Source organism: Cucumis melo, chromosome 5 (assembly GCF_025177605.1).
Source record: "Cucumis melo cultivar AY chromosome 5, USDA_Cmelo_AY_1.0, whole genome shotgun sequence".
In the NCBI taxonomy this organism is placed as follows: Eukaryota; Viridiplantae; Streptophyta; class Magnoliopsida; order Cucurbitales; family Cucurbitaceae; genus Cucumis; species Cucumis melo.
In genome coordinates this window covers 1,001,914-1,014,735 of record NC_066861.1, presented here as the reverse complement: position 1 = coordinate 1,014,735, position 12,822 = coordinate 1,001,914, and the positions used below count along the sequence as shown (strand labels likewise).

The following is a 12,822-nucleotide window of genomic DNA, read 5'->3' as shown; positions in this document are numbered from 1 at the left end:
TGTTTGGTAATCATTTGTTTTTTGGTTTTTGAAAATTGATTCTATGAACATTTGTATCGTTTATTGGTATATATGTTTGGTTGGATTTTAAAAGTGGTCATCCAATTTAGTACTACTCTTAACTGCAGAGTTCTGATGGGATCCAATCTTCCAACTTAATACTACTCTCGCCAAAGTATGCTTAACTGCGGAGTTTTGATAGGATTCAGTGTATTAGTGCTGTTATGGTCGCACCTGAATTTTAAGAGTGTTTTCTTGAAATCAAAATAAACTTTTTGAAAACTAAGAGAAGTAGCTAAATTTCAAATACTTGGAATTCAAATGTTTATAGGTATGAAATGTGGAAACCATGAATAAGAAATAGTAATAGTGTACAATTTTTTTTTTTTTTAATTGCAATGATGTTTCTAATATCTCACTAAATTAGAAGGAGTTCTCTAGAGCTCATCTCCAAATCTCTTCTTTGTATATATATTCTATGTTAATACAACTCAAATTAAACCACTTTGATTTTAAATTTTATGGACACAAATTGATTTTATAGTTTAAAGAGCAGTGAATATTATCAAGAATTCACAACATAAATTGTCATAAAGTATTTTTACTATCACAACAGAGAACTAATAAAAATAATAATAATAATGAGAGATGTCAGTAAAAAAAAAAAAAAAAAAACATTAAGCAAAGGACAAAAATTTAATGGCATGTGGAGTGATTTTTCTTTAGTTTTTGAAGGGAAGAGAAAGTTTTACGTAATAATATATATATTTATAATATTAAGAGTGAGATATGATTTGCAGAGTGTGGTAATGTTGGGCTTTGAGGAGTCATAATTTATGATATCAAGAAACGGGAGTTCCAATATTCCAACTTGGTAACATATAACATATAAATATATATTGGATTTTTCCAGTTGGATTTGAGGATTTGTCTTAGTATATCAATCTCAACTTTATCATATATTTTTATAATAAGCTTTTTAGGATGTCACACACATACACACACTCGTGTTATTTCTTTATATATCAAATCTCTTCTCTTCAACTATGTATTATTATAATATGATTTTCATTGCTTTGGAAAGGGTAAGTTTAGACCATCCTAGAAGGGGTGGTGACGAGGAACATTTTCTTTTCTTTTTCTTTTTAAAAGATATATATATATATATATGTTTGTTATATATTAATTAATTTAATACTTTGTATCTTTCCAAAACTTTTCTTTTTAGTCTCTTCATCTTCCTTATTAACTTTTAACTCTGTCTCCTGAAATACATGCTTCTCTTCTGAACTTCTACACACAAAACTTCTTCTTCTTCTTTTTCTTTTTTTTTTTTTTTTTTCTTAAGAAAAAACCCTAATTTCTTTGAAAGGGTATAGCCCTAGTCCTTTGTAATTTTATGTCCGTCATCTTTGGTTTCTATTTAATGAATTTCTATTCTTACTATTTTGCAGGACTGAAGAAGAAGAAGAAGAAGAAGAAGATTATGGGATCCATGAATTCAAACAATTGGCTTTCGTTTCCACTTTCACCCACCAATCCTTCTTTGCCACCACATCTTCAAACCACAACTCATCATTCCCATCATTTCTCTTTGGGAAATTTGGAGAATGATCATAATATGGATATCCCATTTCAAACCCATGGTAAATAATACAATTTATTTTATTTTAATTTTTTTCTCCAATTAATTAAATTCAAATTCTCATCTTCGAATTTTTGTTTTTGTGTTTGTTTGTGTGTTTTAGAGTGGAATCTGATAAGTAATCAAGGTGGTGGTGAAGTTCCAAAAATAGCAGATTTTTTAGGAGTAAGCAAAGCAGAAAATGAAACAGATCTCATTGGGTTTAATGAAATTCATCATCAAAGTAATGATACAGATTATTTGTTCCCAATCACAAGATTAGTTCCTCTTCATCAACAACAACAACAACAAACACTTACTCCTCCTCCTCCTTCTAATATAAATCTTGACTCTTCTTCTTCTTCTAACTTTGACCTTCAAGATAATTCCAACTGTTTACAATCTTTGACTCTCTCGATGGGTAGTGGTAAACCCTCTACTTGTGAAACAACCTCCACCCCTGATAATAACACCACATCCAACAACAGCAACAACAGCAATAATACCACTCTCGACGTCACCCCTCGAAGAACTTTGGACACTTTTGGTCAAAGAACTTCCATTTATCGTGGTGTAACCAGGTATTCATATATATACGTTTTTTATTATTACCTCTGGTACCATTTTAGAAATATTCATCTTGTGTGTTATTGTAGGCATAGATGGACCGGAAGGTATGAAGCGCATTTGTGGGATAATAGTTGTAGAAGGGAAGGACAGTCAAGGAAGGGTAGGCAAGGTGTGTGTAATATAACCATTTTTAATTTTCATTTTCATTTTCATTTTCATTTTTTCTAGGGTTATCGTTAGGGTTTTTTTTTTTTTTTTTTTTTTGGTTTAATTTAATTTGTTAATTCATTTGATTAATTTAAGATTTAAAGCTGCAAAGTAATTGACTTTGTTTGACTTTTTATTACATGTTGGAATGATCTTTGTCTCTCTGCCATGATCTCTCGAGCAGTCTATTTGGGTGAGTATTACTTTTCTTAATACTTGATCATCTCCTGATCCTTATCAATGTCTTTATATATAAATATTAAGTTCTTTCTTTTAAAATAATTCTTTCTTTTTGTTTGTTTGTAAATGAGGAATATTAATTAAATTATTGTTTGTTTGTGAATGATGGAACAGGTGGGTATGATAAAGAAGAGAAAGCTGCTAGGGCTTATGATCTTGCTGCATTGAAATATTGGGGAACATCCACCACCACAAATTTTCCTGTAATTTTACAAAATTTGAATTCCTATATACAAATTTTATTATAAGATTGTAAATTTATGCATACAAATTCAAATACGATGAAGTTATATATTATTTTTTGCAGATCAGTAACTATGAGAAGGAAGTGGAGGAAATGAAGCACATGACCAGACAAGAATTTGTGGCTGCCATTAGAAGGTTAATTATTTCATTCATAGAAGTTAACTAATAGCTAGAAATTAAACAACAATCAATTTTTTTTCTTTTCTAAATTGGGTCGTTTAATTTTCTTACAAGTTCTCTATATTTTGATTTCAGGAAAAGCAGTGGATTTTCAAGGGGTGCATCAATGTATCGTGGAGTTACAAGGTTTCTTATTTTTTAAATATTTTTCTTGAGAGGATGTGTATTATTTATATATAATTATATTTATATATACATATATATATAAACGTGTATGTGTGTGTGTTTGTGGGGTAAAATAAAAATAGGCACCACCAACATGGAAGATGGCAGGCTAGGATTGGGAGAGTAGCAGGAAACAAAGATCTTTATTTGGGAACTTTCAGTAAGTGTGTTTTGTTGACTTTAAATTTATTGCCCATGTTTTGCTCCTTGTTTTTCTCTCTAATGTTCTCCCATTTTTCAATCTCATTTTTAGTTTTTTTTTTTTTCTTTTGAATATTAAGTTTATTCCTTACTTTTATAAGAAAAGAAATGAGTGTTTTTGATCAACTACGTAAGTGTGATATGGGAGTATAAATGTACGTAGTTATGATTGATGGATGATATGATATGGGGTTGTAGGTACAGAAGAGGAAGCAGCAGAAGCATACGACATAGCGGCTATAAAATTCAGAGGGCTAAATGCAGTAACAAACTTCGATATGAGTCGTTACGATGTGAAAAGCATATTAGAGAGCAACACACTCCCAATTGGTGGTGGTGCTGCAAAGCGACTAAAGGAAGCTCAAGCCGTGGAATCGTCTCGAAAGCGAGACGAAATGATTGCATTAGGTTCCTCTTCGTCCTCCTCTTCTTGCTTCCAATATGGAACTTCTTCCTCTTCCACAACTAACTCTTCCCATTACCCTAATTTACTCCAACAACCAAATCTCAATATAGACCATCACCATCTTCAAACCCAACCTTTGCTCTCTCTTCAAAACCACCACGACATTTCTCATTACGCTCACCATCCTTCCTCGTTCCACAACCCTTCTTCTTCTTACATCCACCATTCATCTGATCATTCCTCTTACCCTAACAACAACAACAACAATCATCCATTTTACGGTGCCGGGTATCTTCATAATCATCCCGCTTTGCTTCACGGGATGATTAACATGAGCGGCGGAGGTGGTGGCGGAGGAGGAGGAGGAGCTTCTAGTTTGGACAATAACAACAATACTAATGCATTGAGTCATTATGAGAGTAATAGTAATGGAGGGGGAGGGTATCTTGGGAATGCATTTGGGATTGGTTCTGCATCCGGCAGTGCAGCGGAGGAATATGCCCTCGTTAAGGTTGACTATGACATGCCTAATTCCGGTGGGTACGGCGGTTGGACCGGGGATTCTGTCCAAGGTTCTAACGCTGGGGTTTTCTCCATGTGGAATGATTGATACATGTGATTCAAAAGTTAACTAATTATGGGGAAATTTGATGGGTTTTTTTTTCTCTTTCTTTCTTTCTTTTTTGGTTGGATTAGGAATGTGGGATTTGCCATTTGGGATTTGATTTTGGAAATGTAAACTTGGATTAGGGTGAAGTTTAATGGAGAAGAACATAAACACAGCAACAACGGCAACTAACGACGGAGAATATTTGTGAATCAAAGAACAAAGTGTTGTTTGTAATGACTGTAACCATCGCTCCCATATATTATATTATTTTAACCTTTCTTTTTTATTATTCTTTTGTTCTTTTTAATTTTCATCTCTCCATTATATTTCAACTCTTTTCTTCTCTTCCTAACAGTAAACTTTCATTAGTTATTGTTCTTGTGTTCAAGTTTGGTTTAGGGTTTTTACGTCCTCCACACATCATCATGATCATAACTCTAAAAGAAGTGAGTCTTTGTGATTCAAATTTGGCATCAGCACTTTGAAAGTATATTATTTTCTTTAGCAAGATACTAGAAGAAAGAAGGGATCGAGATGTCGCACTAGAATACTTCAACTAACTTAACACATCTTTAGCATCATTGACATATTTTGATCCACACGTTAATGATATCTTCTTTGAGTAATAGAAAGGGATCTCTCTATATGCACTTTGGAAAGGACACTCGAACCATAGACATTGAGATTATTATCGAATAGTTTTATTTTTTGTTACACACTCGAATCACTGACCCCATAAATATCCAGACACAAATTATATTAATTAATTAAGACATCTAAAAACCAAACATTTAAATCTTAGATATTTAATGTTCATACCCATAAAACAATAAAGATATTATTCGATCCAAATGGATTGTACATATGAAAGGGTATAAATTAGATACTATGGGTGTGTTTGGGGGAAGGAAAGAGTTATGGAGGAAAAGGATTATAATAATCCTAGGATTATGATAATCCTAGTGTTATGATAATATGTGTTTGGGGAATAGATTATTATTGGTAGTGTTATGGTAATATGTGTTTGGGAGAGAAAATATGAAAGGTAGTGTTATGATGGTATGTGTTTGGAGGAGGGATTATGATAGTAGTGTTATGGTAATATGTGTTTGGGAGAAGAGTTATGATTGTAGTAATTTAAAAAACAATAATAAATTTTTGATTGGATTGTTTGGGTAGGGTAATGTAGGGTTGTAAAAAAGTAAAAATAGGATAAGATAGGGTTATTTAGGGATTAGGATATCCTAATCCCCCTTTATCATAACCCTTGGGCCAAACACGGTTTGGCCCAATTTCCTAATCCTTTTCCTCCTAAAACCTCACCCCAAACATACCCTATATGTTTCTTTTATTTGATTTTAGCCAAGGATTTCTCCATGTTCAAACCCAAGAAAATGTTTCATTTTTAAAAGTGTGTCGAAAGTGATAAAATGTATAGGTTTTGGAATATTTAACAAAAGTTGTAGATTCATCAAAGTAAGTATAATTCAACCTAAATTGACATACATTTATTCTTTCGAAGGTGAATAATCAAAAATTTTATGCTCCAACTTAATATTCGAGGAAAAATATTTGTTTTTTAACATGTAAAATATTCATCGATAATTATTAACGTTTGTATTTACGTAAGCATAACTTTAGCAATATCAACATGAACATAACTCAATATTTATGAAACAAATATTATCAATTAAGAAAGATACCTTCGAGGTTTAAATCTTCCAATACATATTATGTTAAACTAACAAAGATAGAAGATTTTTTTTTTTAAAAAAAGGATAGTTGCAAAACAAATATAGTAATTAGATTTAAAATATTTATAAATATATATAACAACATTTGAAAAAGAATTACAAATGTTATAAAATTTATCAAAATCATCTATCACTTTGTTCTATTTGGATTGGGCCAATGCTTTCTGGTGGCCCAAAACTAATAATGTGGGCTTCAATATAATCCATCAATACATTCTTAATCTTTTACCACCTTGGAAGAAAAGTAATACAAATTAGAATTGAGCTATACTCGTTTTAACAAAAAAAAAATCTTTATAAATATTCTTTCTATTGTATTTCAAAAATATCCATTCAAAAAATAAACGTTGAATCGAAACCACTAAATCCGTAAGATTTTTCTTTTACGTACAGATGTGTTTTTTTTTTTACAATAATAAATTTGGTTAATTATTAGTCATGTGTCTTCTGAAACTTACCCTAAGCTTCTTTATAATTTTTCGAACTACATCTAAATTCTATTTGCTCTCCTTCATGAATTCTTTGACAAATCACGTATCATACGAATTGTCTCTAAACTTTCTCATAGATATTCTAAGTTCTTTTTATATTGAAATGCACTCGTAGCCTATACAATATACTCAAAAGATCAATAAGTTAAAACTTAGTTGTCATTGATACCTCATTGTCATTATTATTATTGGTGAGATTTTGAGAGATGAGATTGTTGGGCAACCTTAATCTTTCTTCAAAGCAAATTCAAATATATGTTTTCTCTTCAAGAAAAAGATATAAAATTTATGGTCCTTGTTTTCCGATCCTTCTGCGTCTAAAATTTTGATTCGGTTTTGTTATATTTGAAATAGTCTAAAAAAACATTTCTTTAATCGAATCTGTCGGCAACTTTAATAACATGAAATTATGATATAAAAATGAAATAATCAATGAATTCATAACATAATTGGGTGATTAAAATGCAAATAATGCATGAATTATTAGTAATGTATAAATTTGAAATGAGTAAAATAACATATGGTGTTGGTGTAATGATGAGTCTGTGTTATTTGAAATACTATATAACAATTCAAAATTTATCATCCTACCCTTTGAATTCAATTGGTGTCATCAATGTTTTCATTCCTAATAATTACAATTTTCACAAAAAGTAAAAAGAAGAAAAGAAAGAAATCTGTAATTACATCCTCAACCTTTTAATAATAACAATTGAATCCATAAACTTTTAAAATCATTTTAATCAGATACTTTGTAAAAATTTAACTTAATTCAATAATAGAGAAATTATCTCAGATAACAAAAAAAATTAAAAAAAGAAAACTCATAGCAGATCTTTTTTTTGCATATTACAAATATAACAAATACGACAAGTAATTAATGATATCATAGAGTTATCACGAGGCTATTAAAAGGTTATAACTTTTAAATTTACTATTTTTGCAATTTAAAAAATATAGTAACATGAACCTTATTATCATAAATTCCTTTGCTATTTTTGCAAGTGCTTTTTAAAAATATATGCATAAACTCAGGGGCTTAATTTTTAATTTTTGAAAGTTTTAGGATATAATTCTGACCATCGTTATATTTTAGGGATGATTTTTGCGATTTGTTAAAAAAGAAGAGCTACTTTTAGGTCATTTCATTTCGGGCAGTGTAGGAGTATATGATTGTGACAATTACTACACAATTGCATATATATATATATTATATAGTCAAGCAAGTGGATGTAGTAATGATGGTGCCCGTGTGACACCATGGAAGAAAATATATATTATGTACCATATGTTATAAAAATAATTCGAATCATATCCTATAATCTCGGTAGAACCATGATTTAATTTGCACCAAAAATTCGAACAAGAAAATGAAATGTCGGATCATATTTTTGTATTTTTATTTAATGATTACAAAGTGTACCCAAATATTTGAAATTGATATAGTCAATCAAAACATATACATATATATATATATATATATATATATATATATATATATATATATATATATATATATATATATATATATATATATATATAGGAAATATATTGTGGAGGTTGGCCTTTGTGCTTCCCACTTATAACCCATTATCCAATAAGTTTCATTTTTCTTTTAATATAAGATATTATAAACTATATTCCATTTGTTTTCCATCTATCTCTATATATGCTTAATTAATTATTAAATGTTGTATAGTAATCTTATAGATTTTAAAGGTTTTGTGAAATTTATAAGGAAAGTATATATCTTTTATTTCTAAGTTTAAGGTTTAATTTTTACTTGGTTTATAAATTTGGAATTATTAAAAAATTAATATCAATGTCTTGAGTTTTTGTTTAAATTTGATTCCTAGGAATTTCAAGATTAAGGGTGTGGTTGGATTGGTTTTTGAAGTGTTTAATTTTTAAAACAATTCATTTTAAGATAAATTGATGTGTTTGACATTCATTTGAAATAATTTAAAGGAAAAATGAGATTATGAAATAAATCATTTTAGAGAAAACGCATGCAACTAAATTTTAAAATAAATTTTTATTTTATGTTTAACGAGAAATCCTTTCCAAATATCTATTTTTCTTCCTTTATTTTTTCTATTCCTTTTTACTATCTATTTTTTACTCCATCCTTCTTTTTGTTTTTTGTTTTTTGTTTTTTCTATTTTTAAATATTTTGAATATTTTTTTCAATGTATATGAACACACATTTAAATTAGAGATTAGCAAATGTTTCTCTCTCAGTCAAATCTATTTCGACTTAACATCTGTGAAAGAAATCATGAGGACGTCAATGAAGAACATGATCGTTCAGTTCGTGAAATAAAGATGAATGAAAAACGTGATCGAATTGCACATCTTTTTGTCTAATTGATATTATATTGTTTCGAAAAAAATTATTTATCTTATTTATATTTTTTCGATGGAAATCAATTTTTTTTTATGACTATATATTTACATTTCAAGATATTTGTGCTTTTAAAATTGAATTTTTTTTAAAAAATTAATACAGAAAATAAAATTAATGTTCAGTTTCAAGGAACTAAAAAATTAATAATTTCAAGATAACGTTGAATTAATTTTAATATATATTTGTGAAAAAAAGATTCAAAATGTATGTATTTTTTTATTAAATTTGTTCATAAATATAAACCAAAGCAAATACAATTTTGTATATAAACATTTATAAAGAGGTCAAATCAAATATGTGAGTATTTAGATTTTAATCTCATTTTACAAAAAATATTTTTTAAAAAATGTATTCCTAAAAAACTTTTTTTTTCATAGACAATCCAAACGGACCTTAATTAAACTTATAAATGTATTCCTAAAGAGGTTTAATTTTTTTTATATGACAAAATTACAGAGTAATTTACATAAATGTAACAAAATCTAAAATATTTACGGTCTATATAACAAAATAAGAAAGACTCATGACGTGCAATTATTTTTCATAAATTCCATATATGTCATTGCGATTTGTATCTTTTTTGCGATTGGCCATCTCGATGCAATTAAGGCTCAAGAACAAATAGTTAAAGACAAAAGTCTTTTATCCCGGGACATCTAAAGGCAATGTATGCCCAATATCGAATAAAATAAAGGTAGAATTCTTTATCTCGGGTCATCTTAGTGCGATTAAGGCAAGAGATCCAATAACTAAAAGAAGAATTCTTTCATCTCAGGCCATCTTGGAGCATGATATGCCCAAGATCGTGTATCAAAATCTACACGATTGTGTATCGCGCACATGTGGTCGATTTATCGCGTGCTGACTAGGGTAATTTTGGTATTTTACCCTAAATCTAATTGGGTAATAAAAAGGAAAAGAAAAAGAGAATTAAATTTGAGAGGGGGGGGTTTATAAGAAAATAGTATTTGAAGAACTCATAATTAGAAAACACAAAAAGGGGATATCATTTTGATGGTGAATAATGATGGCCGACCAAGTGCACATTTAACTTTTATCTTTAAAGTACATTTGTTTCAAACTTTGACATTTGGTTGAGTGGAACCAATATTATTACTCCATTTTCTTTTCTTTTCTTTTCTTTTCTTTTCTTTTCTTCTCTTCTTCTTCTTTTTTTCTTTTTCTCTTTTCAAAATTACTAAAATATTTTAAGAATATAAAAATTATAAAGTTCCTTTAATTTAAACTTTTGTTGTGATATATTTATTTAATGATAATAGGTGTGTGACTGTGAGAAGAAGGTGTTATATATATATATATATATATATATCTTTCGATTTGATGATGCCCCGACAGGAATACATTTTATGAGACTTCAAGAAAAGTACTTAAGTTAATTTAATTTACCTTTAATTTCATATATATATATATATCCTTTTTCCTAAAGTATAATTAAAGTGGGGTTTTTGTGTCCCCAAAATTGAATTACTTCCTTAACATCTTGTAACCTAAATTTCGAATCCGTGGGGTTTCTATCTTACTATTAAATTCAATGTTCTTTTCCTAAGTTTTTATCTAATATGTGTTGTGTGTGTGTTTCTCTCTCTCTCTCTCTCTCTCTATATATATATATATACACACACATGAAGTTGTATTGTCAATAATAATAATGTTAAGATATTTGAATTATAATATATAGTTCGGGAACATATCCTATGGGTTTTGAAATTGAAATTTAAGTTTTAAAGTGTTACGAGATATTTGAATTTTGTTTTGATTTGGTTTTTAATTATCTCAATTTTTTACTAAATACTTATTTTATGTCATAGGTTAATAAATTTACAATAATTAAAAGAATTAAGATTGGTTAAGTTTCACTATTTTTTATGATCACTTTTGAAATTAAATTTCGATGTTTGTAAGTGAGTATCGATTGAAATGTATACCATTTTGAAATCTAATGACTAAATGAAAACTTAGATTTCATTGCTATCTACGGTATACTAAATTATTTAAACCCCAAATCTTATGTCTACACATATACTCATAGGTGAACCGAGTTGATATCATTCTTTAGAGTATATATATATATATATAATATATATATTCACTCCTTCATACTTTATATTTAATATTTAAAAATTTAAAAAAAAAATACACATTTCACAAAGGATAAGAGAAGTAAACAATATGGGGTGTCAAATCAAAGCATATTTAAACATATAAAGTAATTAAAATTGCACTTAAGGACAACCTAATTAGAAATTGTGTATGTGATTAGAAAGCCAATTTGGTAGTCTCAAACTTTTATTATAGACCCCCTTTATATGTAGCTCACATTTAATTAATTTAATTAATTCAAAGTTGCTTTTGCTTACATAAATGCACTACTTTAATAATGTAATATACATTGGTGGTAATGGTGCACTTTTAATTTTAATTTGTCATGTGTTGGTTTTGGTTATGCTTAAAAGAAAATTACTATATGAATCTTCTCTTTCATCAACTAACCAAACTACTTCACCATATTAATAAATTAGAATTTATTATTATGTTGTATTATGTTTAATTAGTAGACATTTTAATTTACAAATTAATGTTATGTGGAACTAACAAATATACGAAGATATCAAATTTATGACTATGATAATATTATAACACATTGTGATATAATTAACTAAGATTTGTCATAATATATAGTTTTAGTTTTCATAGATATACCGAACTTAATGAACATTCAATAATTTTGTACTAATAAATTTTTTGACATTTCTTTTTAATATAACTATCGAATATTAAACTAAAATAAATTAGTTATTCAATTATTACACACATTTCATCGATTATTGATTATATACATAATTATTGCTTGTGGTTGTGAAGTTTGCATAAATAATTAAATTCATGTGATGTGTGATGTAATAATAGTTTGACACAATTGAACTATTATGGTTGTTAATTGTTGACATAAATTAATTTTACCATACAATAATTAAAAGATATAAACTTTTTACCTCAAAAAAAAAAAAAAAAACAACAACATGCATTAAATTATCGTTGAACTATACTCATTTTCGATAGGTTATACCAATTTACAAATAGATAATATTCTAATTGAAACATTAAATTGAAGGATGAATTAGAATATCATTTATTTTACTAGCACGAGATAGTTTAAATTTTTTTACGATAAAAAGTATATATTCGTATTGACATAACTTTAATGATAGTGTTTTCTCCCTCTGTCTTATTGACATAACTAACACTACAAGAAACGGGGGTACTCCCGACGCACAAATACGTCGGCGAAAATGCAAAGTACGTCGGAAAAGGATATCCCGACGTACAAAACGGCGTCGGGAAGCACGTCGGGAGAAATGCGTCGCGAGAGGCTTTCCCGACGCCGTACCAAAGCAGCGTCGGGAAAGGCTTTCCCGACGCCGGAATATGCGTCGGCATGACGGCGTCGGGAAAACCTTATTCCCGACGCCGTCTATGCCGACGCATATTCCGGCGTCGGGAAAACCTGTTTTCCGACGTTTTTTTCCCGACGTAATGAACGTCGGGAAATATTTTTTTATATATTTTTTAAAATATTTTATTTTTACTTTTTTCCTTATAATATTTTGCTCAAACATTCACAATGATGTTCGGATTGCTCAAAAAAATTTCGAGACGTTTTGGATTAAATTAAATAAATTAATAAATATACAAACACAAA

The 12,822-nt window shown here is 28.7% G+C and overlaps 1 protein-coding gene across 1 annotated transcript; it reads left to right on the top strand.

The window, feature by feature from the left end:
- The first annotated feature begins 1,345 nt into the window (after nucleotides 1-1,345).
- Nucleotides 1,346-4,703, top strand: LOC103503191 (AP2-like ethylene-responsive transcription factor PLT2). Its single transcript, XM_051085056.1, has 10 exons — nucleotides 1,346-1,373; nucleotides 1,455-1,646; nucleotides 1,749-2,205; nucleotides 2,281-2,363; nucleotides 2,586-2,594; nucleotides 2,756-2,844; nucleotides 2,949-3,022; nucleotides 3,143-3,193; nucleotides 3,316-3,392; nucleotides 3,632-4,703. The coding sequence occupies exons 2-10, from the start codon at nucleotides 1,487-1,489 to the stop codon at nucleotides 4,447-4,449; spliced, it is 1,818 nt and encodes a 605-aa protein (XP_050941013.1). The 5' UTR covers nucleotides 1,346-1,373; nucleotides 1,455-1,486; the 3' UTR covers nucleotides 4,450-4,703.
- The last annotated feature ends 8,119 nt before the right edge of the window (nucleotides 4,704-12,822 follow it).

Bases quoted from the DNA above. Each gene is read 5' to 3' on its own strand.
- LOC103503191 (XM_051085056.1), top strand. From the start codon at position 1,487: ATGGGATCCATGAATTCAAACAATTGGCTTTCGTTTCCACTTTCACCC. The intron at 2,845-2,948 runs GTAATTTTACAA...TATTTTTTGCAG, and splicing joins CCACCACCACAAATTTTCCT to ATCAGTAACTATGAGAAGGA. The intron at 3,194-3,315 runs GTTTCTTATTTT...AAATAAAAATAG, and splicing joins ATGTATCGTGGAGTTACAAG to GCACCACCAACATGGAAGAT.